This window comes from Onychostruthus taczanowskii, unplaced genomic scaffold (genome assembly GCF_017590055.1).
Source record: "Onychostruthus taczanowskii isolate IOZ18803 unplaced genomic scaffold, ASM1759005v1 scaffold49, whole genome shotgun sequence".
In the NCBI taxonomy this organism is placed as follows: Eukaryota; Metazoa; Chordata; class Aves; order Passeriformes; family Passeridae; genus Onychostruthus; species Onychostruthus taczanowskii.
Window position 1 is genome coordinate 1182820 of NW_024502458.1, and position 19298 is coordinate 1202117.

Consider the following 19298-nt stretch of genomic DNA (forward strand, 5'->3'; position numbering starts at 1 on the left):
CAAAACAAAATGCAAGTCTCCTTAGCTGTGAGAATTTTTTTTTCAGGGGATGTTTGCTTTGTTTTGTTTTGTTTTAAATGAGATGCTTGACTTTTGAAAAGTCATTTCCAGCTGGTTCTAATTCCTGCTAACATCAATTGGGAGCCTCTATTTGAAGGCAGTGGCCAGGAGAAGCACCCAGATGTGTTTATTAGCATGCAGAAGTGGTACATGAAAAACACAAGAAAATGGTGTTTTGGGTCACTACAAAGCTCGACCAGAAAGAGATTATAGGAGGCTGAATTTGGAAGAAAGTTGGGGTTTGAATTTTTAACTCAGAGCTTCCTGGTGCTGGGGTAGATGGGTGATGTGGGATATGCAAGGTGCTGGGTAAGTTGGTCTTTATTCCTCTTTTTGCATCCCTGCACTCAAAAAATACAAAATTTAAGAGAATTGGCAGTGGAAAAAAATCATGACATCTTTCTTTTGAAAGCAGAACACTGGTATTTTTGGCAAGTACCTAAATAATTCAGAGAAGTGCTTGGGACTTTGATAGGTGCTTCATGAAGTAGCTCAGTCCTTGTCTTTATTTTACTCCTCCCCCAGCCCTGGGCATAACCTGCCTTGTTCTGGGTACCAATGAGGATGTATTGTGAAACATCATCCCAGTGAATTAGGAATTGATGCTGCTAGCTCATCTTTTTATGGTTACATATACTGGGGATGATCAAAGACCAGTCTGAAGTGTCTGGCCTTGAGATTTCCTTCTGTGATGGAAGAGCAGGCCTTGAGGTTTCCTTCTGTGGTGGAGGAGCACAACTCCATCAAAATCCCACTCAGTCCACACTAGGACTATGGCAATTGCTTTTGCAGGCACAAGGAGCCCTACACTGAAATGGTTCGGTGTCTTGTGCATAAACTAAAACCCAGTCTTTCTGAAAGTAGAAGTCAAGGTTAGGGTGAAGGATAAGGTCCTGCTTCTCTAGAAAGTTTTCCCAGAGCTGGCCAGTGCCCAAAGTAGTTGAAAATCCTTTGAAATGTGCAGGTGGCTATACTGGACCAGGCTAAAATTGTTGGCCAAGGTAGGAGCTGTTGGGCAAGGAGATTTTTGGCTGACCTGCTGTTAGCCAAGGTAGCAGCATTAAAACCCATCAAACACAAAGCAATGTTTTTTCAGATGCCAGCAGCTTGTGGCCCAGGTGTCTGCTAGTGGCAACTGCTGGTGCCTTTGCCTTTAATGTTCTCCCTGGGTTTTTCCTCTGTGAATTTGTCCAACTGCTTTGGAAACAAGTGAGTGCTGATGGCATAACAGCATCTTTTATCTCTGTGCTTAACTGGCTGAAGTGGAATCAATCAGAGCTGAGGCATCCATGAAAAAATGTCTTTCCACAGCCTCTTTATTGTTTTTCCTTATTGTTTCAGGCAAAACTATCAACATTTATTACATTCCCACTAACAGTTTAATATGGAAATAATTTGGTTTTCATGACCAACACAGAAGGGAGCACACTTTCCTTCTCCTTCTGCAGACATTAAATTGTAGATTGAAGCACAGGCCGTGTCAGTAAAGGAGAAATGGCACTAGAAACTGTCTGGTTGGCATTGTCAGATTGTGTTTTCTAAACAGACTATTTAGTTTTACTGTTAATCCACATACATGGTGTAGGGCATAAAAAGACTGCAATAAAAAGGTTGTATGTTGGGTTATGTAATACAGGGATGTGCCATGCAAAAAATATTTTGCTGAAGATATTTAAAGGAGTATTGCTTTGTATATCTCTTGATCAGTACATCTGTTTTTACTTCAAATTATTTTCATGTGTTTTTTTTTCTCTGAGTGCCCTGTCCACAAATGCACCCATGGTTATGGTTAGCTTTGGTAATTGGTTGGGTTTCTGTAAGCAAAACAGCTTCCACTAGGCAAAATTAGGTGGTTTTGTAAAAGGCTGACTTTCTGAGCAAAGAAAATCAGCAGTGTTTCTGACAACAGAAAAAAAATACCCTTAGAGACCATCTTGTGTTTCTCTGCTTCCTAAAATCCAAGGAAAAGCAGGGAATGTAAATGAGGAAGATTTAATTAGAAGTGTCACTTACAGAACATGTGGAAATTTAGTTTCAACTGAAAAGTAACTTGTCTCACTAGAGAGAGAAATGCAGATGTGAGAGAAAAATACAGGTGACTGAAAGAAATGCAGATGTGTCTGCCCTTCCAGGACAGGAACACAGTGATACAGAAAATTGAATGAAGTAGGGATAAGACCTCTGAAGTCTCATTATAGAGCTGTTTGTTTGCTTGTCTTTCTCAAAAGAAAGAACAAAATTCAAGCAGGTGTCCTCTGCTGCCTACTGCATGTCAGTACTCTCAAAAATAGTTAATTGTGGCAATCTGGGGGGGAGAATCAATCTCAGCCAAGTGGGTGGGTGTCTTGTAAGCCTGATGGGATATACAAAGCTATCAAGAAAGGAATGGAACTGAGGATGTAAAACTGAATATGGATGAATATGGCCATTACATGTGCCTGAATCACTAAGAGCACTGAGGGGTACTGCCCCCACGTTCATGGCTAGAAAAAAATTGTCAACTTTTCCTATGAAAAATACATTGATTTTTCAGTGGAATGCCAGACAGAAAATTAGGCTGTTCATTTTGGAAATGCCAGCTGGGAGCTGGTGTCAGTAGTTCCTGTCCTCTCCCTCCCTGCTGGCAAGGTTCTGAACACAAGCAGCATTGAAAACAGTCCTCCCCTCCCTTTGCAAGCTGGGGATGGGAGGCCTCCCCTGCACTGATCCATGGCAGATGCTTCACTGGTTTACTCCTGTTGGTAAAAAAAAGATTAATAAAACCCCTACATTTTCTTCATAAAGCAGAACCCTCTCACAGAAAATCTTCTGAAAAAGTAAACCCCACTACTCAGTTGAAAAATTGTTTTCATGGTTATTGTCAAGAGACAATAGGTAGAAATGTAGTTAGAATATGATGAAAACAAGATGCCCTTTTTGCCTGTGTGGCTCTTTTAGGGCCTCTTTTCCAGGACTTCCTACAGAGAAGCTGGGCAGGGAGAAAGGAAGAGTTATTTGTAAATATTTGGTATTCTCAGACCTGGGCACTGTAAACAAAACAAATCGTCTCATTTCCCTTTCTTTTCTGCTTTCATGACTTACTGTAGCTTCTGGATTAATTCTTTCAGACAGATGTTGAATGTTTTAATTTCAAGTTATCCGCATTCCAGATGGACTTGATGTCACCATAGTCTGTTTTCTTGTGATGTATGCCAGACATGCAACAGTCATGAACCTGAGATTTATCATGCTTTCTCCTAAAAGGTTGCATCCTAGTTGTTCCTCCTCTCAGTGGGAGAGGTGGCCTTGGTAGGGAAGTGTTGCAAACCTGTCTGAGGAAGGACAGTGGCGCAATCAAAGCGAACAAGAGACCGACGTGCATGGGAGGGCAGAGGGGATGGGATGACCTCTGTGCAAGGTCTTTGCTGGAACTGCTGTGGTAACCACAGAAATCATGAGGTTTTCAGATGGTTTTCAACCACATTAGGAAGTCCTGGTTGCTGAAGCCGAAGAGCTGAGTCTTGTTTTTTCAAAGTTATTTTTATGGCAGTTCCTTTGCCACAAACTGCTGTCTGTTTAAGTGAGGTCCCTCTGTCATTCACAGCATGGGCAAAAAGAGCAGGGATGTGGAATGCAGAGAGAGATGTAGGAATGCAGAGAGACATGCCACGTCTAGCACAGCTAGTGGGGAGGGCTGCTGCTTCCTCCTCCTGCTCCCCAGCTTCCTTTCTCTCCTCACCCACAAACTGCTGGTTTAGAAACCTGTCTGCAGAGGCTGGAGCAAAGCTGTACTTGCAGCTGCCATAGAGGAGATTTGGTACCCTTACTAACCAACACAAAACCAGAATCATAAAGGTTGGAAAAGACTTTAAGATCATTGAGTCCAACCTTTGGCTGTCAACTAGACCAGAGCACTTAGTGCCATGTCCAGTTATTTCTTGAACACTTCCAGGGACAGTGACTCCACCACCTCCCTGGGCAGCCCATTCCAATGCCTGACCACCCCTTCAGTGAAGAAATTCTTCCTGATGTCCAACCTGAACCTGGAACAGCTTGAGGCTCTTATGCTGTCACTTGTTGCCTAAGAGATGAGACAAACCCCCACCACACTACAAGCTCCTTTCAGGTAGTTGCAGAGAGCAATAAGGTTTCCCCTGAGCCTCCTTTTCTCCAGGCTAAACTACCCCCAGCTCACTCTCACTGGATTTCCTCTGCAGACCCTTCACCAGCTCCATTGCCTTTCTCTGGACATGCTCCAGTACTTCAATGTCTTTCTTGTAGTGAGTGGCCCAGCACTGGGCACAGCCATCCAGGTGTGGTCCCAGCAGCACCCAGTACAGAGGGACAATCGCTGCCCTAGCCCTGCTGGCCACACTATTTTTAATACAGGCCAGGATGCCCTAGGCCTTCTTGGCCACCTGGGCACTGCTGGCTCATTGTCAGCTCTTACCCAGCACCCCCAGGTCCTTTTCCACTGGGCCCCTTTCCAGGCACTGTTACCTAAGCCTGTAGTGCTGCATGAGGTTGTTGACCTCACTTGACCAAAGTGCAGGACCTGGCACTTGGTCTTGCTGAACCTGAGGTTTGGGGTTATGTTCTGGGCCCTGCTGTGAAAGAGGCCAGAGGAGTTTCTATTCCACATCAACTTCTGCTGTTCCCTTTCTCTGCAGCAGCTTCTTCCAGGAACCCTGTGGCCCTGGCCAGATAAGCCAGGATGGTAGGGTGGGTCAGTGACACTAAAATTGCTGCAACATAAAAGGAGTTTTGCAACAGAATGAGCATTTTAATTACAGAGATTTATTCACAGGTAAAAGCGTAAAATTGATTAAATTACAATTTTCCAACTCAGGAATTTGAAACTGGTGCAAATAGTTGTCCATATTTCTGTAAAGGCCTGATTCTCCATGTCCTCTGAAAGAAGAGGTTGTTTGAATTTGCACTAGCTGCAATGATATGGTAATCTCTTAATTATCAAGTGGTTTCTCAGGTTGCTGGGTGATTTCAAAACAAGTTTCACCTGTGGCTTTTGGCTCCACATGAGAGGAAAGGCATTAGCCCCTCTGTGCTGCACTGCTTGTACTTCAAGAATAAATGCAAAGATTTAACTTTTTATGGGCAGGGAATTAATACAAGTAATTTGTCTACATCGTGATTCTCCTGCAGCCTAGCTCTGCTTCCTTCAGAGTAACTTGTCTGCTCTTCCCTCCTCATGCTGGGAAGTGGAAATGGAGTCTTCCAAGCTTTGTTAGCAAGCAAGGTGATACCTTTTGAGATGGTGATTTTCTAACCTGTTAGAAAGCCTGGAGTACGTGGCTGGAACTAACAGCTGCAGCTGTTAAATAACAAACATTACCACACCTGGGTCTTGCTCTTGAACAAAGCTGCTTCCCTCCTCCCTTCTCTGCCTATGGAACCAGCACTGGTCATCTGTCTGTGGGTCTCCCTTCCAAGCAGCACCTTTGCAAAGCCAGAGGCAGCATTGCATGGGTCTCCAGGAGGGAAATAATCTCCTACTGTGCATAAAACCAGCACATGCATCTTTTTTCTGCAGGTACGTAAGGAACAGCCCATCACTTCCCAGTTAATTTCTTAAGTGGGACTGTAGAGATCCTTCCTCTGTGGATTTCCTAGGGGGTGTGTGTGTCTGCCATTGCTGCCTCTGGTGTGTGTTGGGGCAAAGTCCTGCAGGGACTTAAATGATTAAATGCAGGCTGAAATCCTAGAGATTTTAATGGGTTTTAAACACAAGCTGAAGGTGTGCTCAGGTGTTTTCTGAAACCAGACCTGAACAGGTAGGTTCCTTTTGGACTTTGATTCAGAGGGGCTGGATCAGGATTGTAACTTCTCACAGGGGTCTTCCAAGAGCATTTACAAAAGTCACTGATGTTGCTGTGAAAACTGTGAGCTATCTGACATACTCCTTGCTCTTGCTCTTCATCTAGGAGGCACAATTGCTTTAAAAGCACCAAGCTTTTCCCAGTCTCTGAACTCCATGGGAAAAAACAAAAATGGAGGGAAACCCCTCCCTCTTCCTTAACGTTTTTAAATACTGTGCCTCTTTCCCAGTGTTTATGTTCTCACCAGCCAGCGACAGCCCACTCCCCCCAGCGAGACACTGCTCTCCTTTGTCTGAGCCTCCACACAGGCATTTGCACTCACGGGTTCTATAATTTATGGCTGCCCCAGCGCTGAACCCATGCGGCCCCGTTTCTGCCGCTTTCTGTGGCAGAGCTGGAGCTGCAGCTCCGGTCTCCAGCAGCATCAGCAGTGGCACCTGAGGCCACTCAGATGGTGCCATCACTGCAGCACATCCAGCCTTCATGCACCTGTAGGATGCTCACCACAGCAGGACAGCCACCACCCACTCAGAGGTGACAGGGCTGCCCTGGGACTGGCTCTATTGCTGATATCACTCGTTTATAAGCTAAAACTGTTTTCAGTGTTGTTCAGTGCTTTCTGTTGGGAAGCAGTCTTGACTGGCTCTGGTTTCAATGCTACAGGTGAAGGCTCAGGGATGGCTGAGATAATGTGACCACCGTTTTTGGGAGGGGGTGTTCACAAATTGCTGGGTTGTGTGTTTTGAAAGACAGGAACATAGAGTCATTGTGGGCCCTTGGCAGTTTGTTGGCTTTGTGGTTCTGTTATAAAATGGACTGAAAATTTAAAGGGCTTTTTTTTTCTTTTTTAACAAAAAAACAACAAAGAGCAAACATAAAAAAGCTAATCCAAAAAAAAATCCAAGAGGACCTTGGTATACGTGTGACATTCACAGGTGTGCAGCCACAGATTTGGAAGATTTAGGGGAAAAAATCCTTGTTGATATTGATTAACTGCCTGCCTGGGTTTTCTGCACTTCCCTATAAGGCATTTGATACTCTGTCACAGACACAGAGCAATGCTGCATCTGAGTAACACAAAGGTAGCCTCTGGGTTTTATGGCTTGGCTGAGCATGAGGTTGAGATGTCCCCCTGCCCCTGGGCCAAGAGGGATGTATAGCACCCACACAGCTAGAATCTGCTGGTTTTTGGGGAATGTGGGGATAGGAAATGAGGAGGTGAACAGTGTAACAGCTCAGCACTTTCTCATGTTTTAAGTGTTTTGTGCAAGAACAGGATGGAAGTGCTGAGGCTGGAGAGAAAGAGTTTTTGCTTTTTCTGAGTTTTTTGTTCCACAGCAGTTTTTGGTCTGTCCTTCTAGGTATATAGCAGAAAGTAGAGGGAAGCCCATATCGTTTGGCTTGGGTTTTTTTAATGTATGTATGTATAGATAGATACAAAATCTGTATGTATACACAAATCTGGGGGGAAAAAAGGTGAAAACCATTTGGCTAAAAGTGTCATCTAGATCTTGTGGCATCCATGGTCTCCAGTGACCACTGTCAGTCAGAGGGGGAGCAGCACCACCTTAACTTGTGCCATTTTCCACGGGAGACCTCAAAGGCTGCTCTGATTTGCAGCACTGGCTGGATTTCTGCATTTGGGAGTGACTAGCTAGGGGAAGGCTCTCAAGCTGATATGCAGTGATGGAAATAAAAACATTCAGCAAGCTGCAATGACTGGTTAAATGGGGCTTGGTTGAGTATGAATGGGGCAAGCTTGTCTTACCATGTGTTAGGTCCATGTGATAGGAGTTGCTCTGCAACCTGGCTAATGTCCCCAGAGTGGCTTTCTCTCCTCTGTTTCGCTGCAGTTGCATCATTGCTTTGCCCAAACCCAAGCTGTTGCATGTGCCCCCACCCCTATTTCTTACATGCTGTGAATGCATGCGTTTCTGCACACTGGGGAGGAAAGGGAAGACAGAGACAGCAAAATGCAGAAGTGTTTTTCTTCCTGGAACAAGGAAGGGTTTTGACTGAGTTCACAAGTTTATTCCAGTTTCACTTCGTAACTGTCTAGCTTGTGGTTCATAGCTGAGTGTCGGAGTCTGCAGTAGCCACCTCTCGAGGCACATTTCTGAGTGAGGCTGGTGAGTGCATCCTCTGTGGTGATGCTGAAAGAACACAAAGTGCTGAGGTTGCAGTTTCTTCTGAGCCTGCAGTGCATCTGCTCAGTTTGATTCCTCAAAGGCATAAAGACCCATAGGAGAGGAGGATCCTCCTCCTGCTTCCCATGCTTGTCTTCCTCCTCTGCCGTGCCAAGTATTCCTGTTTATCGGAAAGGAGGAAGGTGGTTTTGTCTTTGAGACAATCCTGATATCTCCTTTCACTATGTTCTCCTTGAGCTTTGCAGAGGGATTTTTACCCAACAGCAGTTGCAAAGATGGATCACTAAGACTCAGGCCATTGTTCTTGGTACAAGTCTACATTAGTTTCCACCTAAGTGACACTTCCAGGTTGCCCAGACAGAGGCATTCAATGGCAGCAGGACTAGGATTCATTGGCATCTTTGGCTTGCAAAGGCATCAGGAACTGAAGGCAGACCTTGTCTCATCTTTCTGTTCCAAATCCAGTTACAGGTAAAACTTACCCTAATAAATAACCTAAGTCAAAAATGTAATTTTTCCTCTTGAAGGAGGTGAGGTGGAAATTTGGTTTAGTTTTAATAGCCAAAGGCAAGAACTCTAATTGCTTAGAGTACATGTCTTCCTGCAGTCATACATTCTGCTTCTTGGGGGATAAAGGATTTAGAGGATGATAAATAATCTCAAAAATCCTTTTTTCTTTTACTTAAGGTGAAAAATGGTACTTACTGAGTCAGTGGGAATCAGCTGCATCCATTTCAGTGGTGATTTTCCATTTGTTGTATCCAGCAACCCATCAATATCATTCCTAAATGAATATTTCATTAAGGAATGCAGACAGAAGTGGAAGGCAGCAATTATTTACCTGATTTAGAGCTGGAACATTTCACTCACCTTCTTCCAGAAAAAGAATTACTGTAAGGTGTGACCTCCATATCACTCAAGCTGGAGATTTTTCTTAACCAAAGCCCAGCTGATGCTTTGCCTTCAGCTCATGGTGTTTCTTACTGATGAGCACTGCAGGCTCAGTCTCCCTCCAAGGGAGAGCTTTGTCCAGCAGAACTCTTCCAGCAGTGGATCACAGCATGTCACTAGGAACAGGAAAATCCACTTGACTATTATGATGCTTATGTGTGGGAGGAGTGAAAGACCTTTCAAAAAACAGATGGACTTTCTCTTCTCCAGCTGTATCGGCCCATTGCATGCTAAGTACTGTTTAAGTGATGGGGCACAGCTCTTTGTCTTAAAGCACATTATTAACAGCATCAGTGTAAGCACTCAACTCCACAATCATCCTGTTTCTTAAACGTGAGAGAAAGCACCCTGAATATTTTTAATATTTTTCCCCCCCAACAACCAGTGTAAGATACAGAAAAAGAAAATTGTCTTGAGGCAACAGACTCAAACTTGCCCATCAGGGGAGTGTGTGATAGGAATCTGTTGAGGATGGCAATTGAGTACAAAGCAGTGCTGCAGTCTAGCTCTTCACTGTGTTAGTAGCTGGATCAATAGAAAATATGGGGATGAACTTCTGCTGGATGTAGCAATGTTGCAAATAAGTCATGCAACCTCCTGGTGAATGTCTCACGCATTCAGGCTTTTATTTTTACATTATCAGGCATGCATGAGCAAGCATGATATTTTCGGCTGGATAAATGCTCCCATCCATGACCCATGCTTCAGAGCCTGGCTGCAGCTCTGAGTATAAACATAACCCCCTTCCAGGCAGCTAAGTGTGATGTTTTGCTCTCCTATGTCTTCTCTAATTAAATCAGACATCTTGTATGCTCTGTGGTACAGTCTTCTGCACAGAAGGAAACAGAGTGATAAATACTGAGGTTTTCTGCTATCTACCTCTGAAGTATTTAAATGAGAAAGCTGTCTGCAGTAGTCTTTGAAAACAGACCATTATGTTGTATGAAAACAGCAGTTTTTCCCTCCAAAATCAAATGATCCTAGCAAAAATTAGAAAGAGGATATGGCGGAACTACAAGCAATTCACTCTTTAAAAAATGGATTTAGAGTTTGATATTCCCTTACTAGGATCTGAATAGCCTATTCAGATAATGTCTGGATATAAATGCTAGATATAATTGCTAGATAGAAATGCTGAGAATGACTAATCAGCAAATTGTACTCTTAGGCTTGCCCAGACACACATTCTAAAAGAAAATTATTGCTATTAAACATTTTCCATTTAATGACTTGTGTTTTCAGCTCTTGGAGGCTGCTTGACAAAATGAGAATAAAAAAATCAGTAGGTAACTGAGAAGTCAGCTCACAAGCAAGCTCAGAAATGGTGCAGTTGAAGTCTCTAGTAGTCGTTATGTACCTGGAGATTACCATCATCATTTCCATCACTGCTGCTGAGCTGGCTGTGAAATTATGACTGCTTGTGTTTTTTTCAATTATTGTTTCCAACAGCTGAAATAATTTTCAGCCACTGTTTTGTTATGGGCATCTTGTTCCTTCAGTTCTTTCCTATCCACTCTTATCATTCAAACAGCTACCTCTCCCAGTATTTCTTGGCCCAGATTTCAAGAGATCTTTAGAAAGTAGTTAAACTTCTGGATTGCTTTCACCCCTTGAACCCTTGCTTGAACATAGTCACTTGCTTGAACCCTTTCATTTTTTTCTTTTTAAGTCATCCAAATTTAGGCCTTTTGGATGAAAGCTCAGCATCCTGACCCTCATGGTAAATATGAAAAGACAAATATTGTGCATGTGCACTGGTTCCCTTACCAAAACACATATGTATGTTGTCACAGCACAAAATAGTTTTTATTCCTACATCTTAGACTGGGATCAGGATATTCAAAAGGTTATAATCTCTTAGGTTAAGAAACCCGCTGCTCTCTTGTTCCTTTCTCCACAAGAGGAGCTCAGAAGATTATTCTTTTTTCATTATTCTTAATCTAATTCTTCAGTGGAAATGGACGTTCTTTTTATTGAATCCATTTATTTAATTGCTGCTTCTGGAAAGCTATTTCATGGCCCACAAGAAGTTAGAAAAGCTTTGATATTTTCCTTTTTATTGGGTTATAAGGTTTGCTGTGGGGACGGTTGGTGCAGAAGTTGTCTAGAAATCTGGTCTTATTGTTGCACCCACCTCACTTTTTGCACTCTGATACCCCAGAGGGACGAAAGGAGCATCCTCCTTCCTCACCTGTGTGGAACAGCTCAGTGTCACACATTTTGCTATGGAGTATTTTTTTCTTGGCCCATAATATCTGAGCTCTGTCTGCCACTGGTCTCTCTTATGCCATGTTGATAGCCATGGAAAATCTTTTGATGTGTGCCTTCAAACTCTATTCCTGGAGGCACAGAGCCAATCTGGATACAAATAATAATCTCAAACCCCTGCCCCCTCGCCTCCCTGGTTATCACCCTCTGTTTGTTGCTTGTGTTTTGGACAGCTGGGCAGGACAGGGCAATCTTGCAGTAATAGATGTAACCACCTTGAATGATCCTGGTTTCACCCCTGAGCAGAGAGTGCTGGGGTTTATTCCTTAGAGGAATTTCCGAGTGTGAACCCTTAGGCTGAGCTGCAGAGCCTCGCTGAGAGGTGACTCTGTTCCCAGAGACGTCCCTGGGTGGCCACCTGCTCTGCCTGTCTCCCATTGATTTTTCCCTCCTGAAAGACAAGCACTGACTGCAGGCCCACTCGGACCGGTGCTGCTGAGGAAGCAAGGGAAAATGAAAGGAAGAAATGAGGTTTTGACTCCAGGCACTGAGGGCAACTGTCATATTTTTTTTTCCTCTGACACCCGAGTGGGAGTTGGCTGGGATCTGTCAAGCTTCAAGTTCTCACACATTTGGTAAATATTTAGGGTCTGAGTCACCACTGAATCACTCTCATTATTTTTTTTACTCTGTTCCGAGAAATGGCTCTGCCACTTAGACAACACAGACCCTCTGAGGTCCTCTCACTTTTTGTATTCTAGCATCTCATGGTCATGTGTGCCTGTCCTCACAGTACCACCTTTAGGATGTGGAGATGGCATCAGCCCTGGCTGGCAGAGGGACTCAGAGGCACACTGGTCACAGGCACCCAAGTTCATCTCTGACACAAAATCCAAAACTGGCCAAAAGCTCCAGCCATCAGCTGGTGAGACCCTGGCTCCTTAGTGTCTGGTGGGTCACACACCAGCCCCTGCTGCTGCCTGGGGGTCATTTTAGTAGCTGCTACTACTTGTATTGCTATACCTGGGAGATCTTCTGTGGAAATCAAGAAGAGCACAATTCCCCCCAGAGATGACTGTGATCAGTGTTTTGTACCTACAGACCTCTGCTTTCATTGCAGGTGGAAGACAGTATGATGGATGTGTATGATTTTGTGTACGAAGAGGTGAGGAGGAACACCTCCAGCTTCAGGAGGCACGAGCTGACTGCCATCCATGAAGCAGTAAGTTGTATTTTACCTGCAGGAGAAAACCTTGCTCTGGGGTGTCTTCCTGAGGGCTTTGGCAGGCTGGGGCTGACACCTGTGCTCTGTCGCGTGAATGCTGCAATGCCGTTTTCCCTCAAGAATAAATCCTCCAGCCTGCTGTGGAGTCTGCTCCTCCCTTCTTATTCTTCCTTTCTCATATCTGACCAACCAGATTACCAACAGGAACAAAGGGCCACCTCTCTGAGTATCACTGTGGTGCAAGATCTACAAAGCTTCTGTCCTGCAGCTGCCATAGTATTTTCTGTCTCAGCAGCCCCTGTGAATTGCTCCCTATCTGTGGTACAAGAGTGTGGATGTGCACCTGGTCAAGTAGAGGTGAAGGGGCAGGAATTCCACTTAGTCCAGCAGTAGTATTTGCATGTGGTTATCCCTATTTATCCTCAAGTTTGTGTCTGAGGAATACTGGAGGCTACATGGCCTCTTACAGAGCTGGAGACTGCTATCAGGCTCCCAAAAACCACTACCCAGGATGCTGTTGGTCTGTGTAGCTCAGCAGGTAGGCAAGGGTGGTTACCCAGAGCACAGGGAGGACGCTTGCCCCCAAAGCCACAGGAGATGAGTGAGGATGTCCCCCACAGTGAGAAACTCCCGAGTCCCTGCTGAGTAAAGGAGATGCCATTCCCTCGCACAGCAGGGCTTGTTTGGGGAGTGAGTTCATGGCACATACAGGGCTGGATGGGGAGGTCAGCCCTGCTCAGCTGTTTCCAGACACCTCCCACACAACTCCCTGTATCCTTCTGTGTTTTCTTAAACCATCATAACAAGTACTTTTCAAAGCTGTTTCTATCTGTGCTTCTCAAAACACAGAAGAGGTCAAATGTTCCTTTTTGCAGTGGTGGTGATGGCCCTCAGAGCCATGCCCAGGCATGGAAGTATGGAAGTGCTTGCTCTCAGGGTCCACCAGCAGCACCCCCAGGGTCCCATTTGACAAGGAGAACCAGGCACAATGTCTGGCTTCACCAGTTGCTTATTTTAGTTGCCACTTGAATTGATGGAGAAGCAGTATTTCTACTCCTGGGGTTTTTTTTCCCCTTCTGCCAGAGCTCCAAACTGCCCAGTGCACCACAGCTGTAGGAAACCAGCTCCCGGGTGGGTGTTGCTGAGGATCCCCTCAGCCCATAACAATTACTGGAAACATGAGTCTGCATCCCTGGGCTTTCTGGAGCAGCCACTGGGAGCATAAATATGACCACAGAGGAAGGGCTCGGCCCCATTCCCAGGCAGCAGTCCTGGGGGAGCATGAGCAAGTTTGAGGCCAGATCCATCCACCTCCCCTGAATTTAGCTTGCATTGCTGCAGTTGTTGATTCCTACATGCTTTGCTCCTTGCCACCCTGGTTGGGTAGCCCTGCCTGAGGCAGCGGGGGCCCATTGCCAGCACCTCCTGCTGCAGCAGCTGGTAGCAAAGGGGAGAGCCCTGGTGAGCAGCTGGCTGACTTCTCCCTCTCTTGCAGTTCCTTTGCTGTGGGAAGCACTCTCCTTTTGGGGACACAACTGATGTTGAGAACAAGACATGCCCACCCAACCAAGTGCATGATGAAGGACAGGTAAGGGAAAGGATTCTCCCACACCATAAGGGAGTTGTGCCTCTACTTTCTAGCTATCAAAACCTCGCTGGTGCTAAAGTGTTAATGAGAATTGTGCTTTTTGATGTTTTGGGGTTGAAACAGGTTGGGATTTCCTTTGTTGGGGTTTTGTTGTTTCAATAACACCAGACACAGTATGGGAGTGGTGCATTCAGCTCTGGGGTCCAGCACAGGAAGGACATTGACCTGGTGGAGCAAGTCCAGAGGAGGCCACCAATATGATCAGAGGGATGGTGCATCTCTCCAACAAGGAATGGCTTAAAGGATTGCTTTTGTTCAGCCTGGAAGAGAGATGGCATGGAGGTGACCTAATTGTGTCCTTCTAGAAAAGGAGAAAGATGTAAGAAAGATGGAGAGGGACTTTTTGCAGGAGGGTGTAATGGCAGGACATGGGGGAATGTCTTGAAACTGACAGTAGTTTTAGATTAAATATTAGGAAAAAATTCTTTGCTGTGAGGGTGGTGAGGTACTGGCACAGGTTGCCTGGAGAATTTAGGAATTCCCCATCTGTGGCAGTGTTTAAGGCCAGGTGGGATGGAGCTCTGAGTAACCTGGTCTAGGGAAAGGTATCCCTGCCCATGGCTGGGGGGCTGAAACTGGATGGGATCTTTAAGGTCCCTTCCAGCTCAAATGATTCTACGATTCTGTGAATCAGGAGGAAGAGCCCTGGCGGATCAGCAGGTCTCAGACTCACAGATGCAGTTTCCTTCACTGTTTAAAAAAGCCTTCAAAATGCTTGTGTTTGCAGCCTGTCACTTCCCTCCAGCTTCCTGCTCATCTTCTGTGCTTGCAGAGAGTGTGAGATATCACAGGCATGTATCAGAGCGCAAAAAACCCTGACTTTTTCACATGACACTAATTTCTGACACTTAAAATGTGTTCCAGTTAACAGCAAATGTGGAATTTGATGTAATTACTTTTTCTCCAGGGCATTAAATAGGTATTAAAATGAGAAGCTCATGAAGCAGGCTGTGATGCCCAGCAGTAGCTTCCTCCAGTACGCTTCATTCTGGCTCTGTCAGGTATCTCAGTGAGGCTGCTGGAGAAGCCTCCAGTATTAGACTGTTGTGCATTGAAGCTACAACTTCATACTCTCTGAGCATATCTATTGCACGATGATGTTTCTTCCACCAGAGCTGCTAAAGCCACCAGCATCAATATATGGTATTTCTAGGAAAAAACAAAACCACACCGCTGCAGTGATACAAACAGGTTGTCAGGTGAAGATGTCAAGCGCTAGCAGCAACCGTGATGCACAGGCGCACATCATCCCGCAGGAGCAGCATTTCAAAGCACGTCCTCCAGGAATGTCACATCCCAGGGCAGGGTGGAACTCTGCTCAAAGAGCAGGAAGGGAGAGCAGAACAAAGCTGGGCACCGTATGGGCGACTCATTCCTCCCACTTAGTGGTGTGTTTCCCTCGCTTGGGAGCCAGGGAAGTGAGTGGGAGGATGTGCTTTATGTGACACAGGAAACCACAGAGGTTGGTGGCCACACCACGTTTGCTCCTGGCTTTGAATGCTCTTTCCTTGTTCTGCAAACCCCTTCATCACGGGCATGCTCTTGCATTTCTGAAATGGCTGTCTTGGCTAACACCTCGGGGATTTCTGTGAGGCCATTGGTATGCTTAAGGCTAATGTATATTAATGCTTGCAGCACCTCGCAAAATCGAGCTGTTCATTAGTAACCTTGGGGAATGCATTTGGCATCACACTCTGCTCTGCTGTTCTATCTTTCCACTTCCTTCTTTCAATTTTTCAGTGGGTGAAAAGAAAAAAGCTTTTGCCTGACCACACTTAAGCACACATCCTCCACAGTCCAAAATGCATCACACCAATAAAATTGTAGGCGTGTTGTAGTAACAGAAAAGATATCACAGATGTTTGTCTTCCCAAGCTGCAGCAGCATAAGAAGGGAGAACTGCCCAGCTGTGCAATGCTGCACCCCTTTCTTGCCTCCTTTTCTCTCTGAGGCTGTAGAAGTGCTGTTGTGGGGATAAAGCCCCCCACCAAGCTGCTGCTGTGTTGCAAGGGGTATTTGTTTCTCTCTTCCCAGGACTGCCTGCAAGAGATCCAGGACTTTCTGAAGAAGCACATGGACTTTGTCTTCTCGCTCCTGGGCATCGCCATTGGCTTCACGGTAACAGTGTCTGTCCTTTCACATTTTGGCCCTGAAAGGCTGGATCCAGTATCCTGAATTAGCCCCCAGAAGCTAGAATTTTGAGTGATTTTGGATGCTGGCAGCAGAGACACAAGCAATGGTGGACTCCACTGTGGAAATTGGGAAAGGGTCAGTAATCCAGCCAGGCTGATAGGTGGAGGGGTTTTCCTGCAGGAAGAGGCTCGCTAGATGGTTTTTGTGCCCTAACAAGGCATGGCATTTGGGAGTGGGGAGCAGGATGCAGCAGCAGTTGCATTTCATCCACTCAGGCTTGCCTGCATGACTTCTCCTGTGAGTGAGGAGGCCATGTCACCTCGCTGGGGCCTTGTGGATTAGGTAGGAAGCCAGCAACAATGGCAGAAAAGGAGATGCAGTAAACCCTTCATATTTTAGAAAACTTGCTACCTCCTAGATCAGCCTGGGAAGTTGCTTGTGCAGCAAGAAGCTGGAAGGTCTTGAAAGCTACTGAGCACCAGCAGTGGAGCTAGAGAGCTGTGCAGAAGGGGAAGGTCTCATCCTTTTAATGATCACTATATGAATCTGATGAGGTTCATCTCGGGCAATGTGTGGGTAAATCACAGGCTCATAAGGAGCAGGCTGCAAAGGAGATGGAAAGAGTGTGTTGTCTGGGCTCCCAGGTTCTGTCTTTGAAGGAGTAACATACAGAGGAGAGGTGAAATCATCTTCAGATGATGGCTCATGTAGAAAGGCTCTGCAGTTAATTTTGGGGAGAACAAAAGAGAAGATTAAATGCTGCAAGGGAAGCATGTCTTTCAGTGGTGAGGGGGCTCTGGGGCTGTATGGGGATGGTCTCTTTGGAGCTGGAGCAGGCCACTAGTTAAAACCAGCCTTCTTGTTTGCCCACTCACTGCTTGGCAGAGGTGTATCACTGTAATTACCTGTACACAACGTGATGCACACCAGAAAAGAGCATGTGCCAGGAGACTACTTTCTCCACCACGAAGGCATGGTATCACCATGATGTGATATCTCCATGCTGCTCCCCAGCTGTGATGACCTTTCTTGATTGAAAGTGTATTTGGAGATTGTTTTATGCCTTGTGGCCTCCTTGGCACATTCATGGATTAGAAGAGTCTTCTCCATTTAAATAAAACCCAGAGGAACAAACGATTTGTATTTTATAGCAGTAAAGTAGGAAAACATTCAGGTATTGCTATGGAGCTGTAAATGTAAAGTAATGTGTGAATATTTGGTGTCACCGATTTTTCTCAAGTATAAGGAGAATTTCACTGTAGCTATATTCAGATAAAAGCTGGAGCACTTTTATAACAGATACACTTTTTTCACAGCTTGATGCTGTAGCCAGATAAGGCAGCTGTCTTTGAAGCCTGTGCTGGAGGAAATCTCGCCGCGCAGTTCGCTATTGTGATGGCAGGATGCAAGGGAAGCACATAAAGAGGGCTATAGCTGCTCTGATGTCACTGTCCCTCAGCCAACAATGCACACACATCCCCAGATCAAGCTGCAAGCAAAGGCATTAGCACATTAGGGCATACTTGAAGAAAGAGCACATTGTTACAGCCATCATTATCCTTCCCACAGCAGCCTTACCTTGGATATGTTGCCTGTGTTAATACTGATGTGTGATACACTAGGCAGAGTATCACAATACAGAGGAAGTACACGGTCATCTGCATTCATAACTGTTTGGGGTTGGTTTAGGCGTTTGTCTGTTTGTTTGTTTTGTTGGGGTTTTTTCTTCAAACAAGACATGGGTGTTGTGGTTTTTTCTCCCTATGGTATCTTTACAAAAGGGCTACTATTATAAGAGGTATGTTTGTTTGCATAGAGGAATGTTCTGTGGCAGGAATTAAATCTGAATTTCCTGGTTTCATCTTATTTCTTGGTATTTTTAGGGCCAGGTTTGAGCTGTGCTATGCTAACTCCAATCAGATGTTTTAACCATGTGTTGATTTTTTTTTTTAAACTTCCATGTTAGAAATGGTGTTCAGCACCATTCAGCTGAAAACCAGCTCTGCTCAGCAAACTGTGACAACAGGCAATATTTGTGATTGCTTATTTGCAGAGAGGGAGCATCATAATCAGTTACACACTTAATTGTATGCCTATCTCATTTATTTCCTTTTAGGTTTATGGGATGTTCCTAACTTCATTCCTCTGGTTCTCCATCCACTTCAGCAGCAACCTGTACCGGAAAGGCAAATACATCCTGCGAGAGAGGTAGAAACCTGATGCCTGGGCATCCCTACCAGGCAGAGCCAGCTCTTGGCACAGGAAGATGTCTGAAGTCACCCACAAAATGCCCTGGGAAGGTATTGCGTGGGGTCAGGTGGTGGGATATGTGTCATACATTTCCCTGTCCTGCACTACAACTGGGCTCAGAGATGCAGATTCCCTCGATAGGAGAAGTATGGGCTGTGGCTCCACAAGGACACGAGGAGTTCTTTACAACCAAATGGAGAGAAAAGCCCAGCAAAAATCACAGCATTAAACCAAACTTCTCTCGTGCTGTCATCTGAGCTGTTCCCTGTGATCCCCAAAGATGCAATGTTTCTAGGAAGATGGCTTTGAATCACAGCCCAGGATCAATGTTGCACTATCAGTAAATAAATGACAGAAGTGTGTCACCACTAATGGGAAATGTGCTCTCCCAGCCTGGACACTTGCAATGATTAACTTTGGGCATGTTTCTGATCATGCTGGATGCTACATAGGCATCCAATGACTGTCAGCTAGTTTTCCCATTTTCAAGTGTTGCCAAATGTATAGAACTTTTGGTGGAGATCAGGACAAAAAGTCAGAAAGTAGTGAATGAGCTTTGAAACAACTGACCAACAGAAGGACATATTTCTGTTATTCCTCCTTGCTAATGCAACACAATTTTTTTTTTTTTAAATTCATAGGATTTAGTCAGCCTCCTAAATCTTCATGCCACACTGATTTCACATGGGCTTGTTAAGCCACACCTGTGTCTAATTCTGGGCCTCTCAGTTTAGGAAGGATGTTGAGATGCTCAAACATATTCAGAGAAGGGCCAGAAAGCTGGTGAGAGGTCTAGAGCACAAGCTCTGAAGAGTGGCTGAGGAAGCCGGTGTTATTTAGCCTGGAAAAAAAAGGAGTCT

At 45.1% G+C, this 19298-nt stretch overlaps 1 protein-coding gene across 1 annotated transcript in view; it reads left to right on the forward strand.

Moving 5' to 3' along the window:
* TSPAN32 (tetraspanin 32) overlaps positions 1-19298 on the forward strand; it is a 29823-nt gene extending 10525 nt beyond the window's left edge. The window contains exons 5-8 of the mRNA XM_041415123.1: positions 12303-12404; positions 13903-13995; positions 16090-16173; positions 18305-19298. Of these exons, the coding sequence (XP_041271057.1) occupies positions 12303-12404; positions 13903-13995; positions 16090-16173; positions 18305-18400 (375 nt within the window). The 3' untranslated portion in view covers positions 18401-19298. The remainder of the gene's footprint in view (positions 1-12302; positions 12405-13902; positions 13996-16089; positions 16174-18304) is intronic.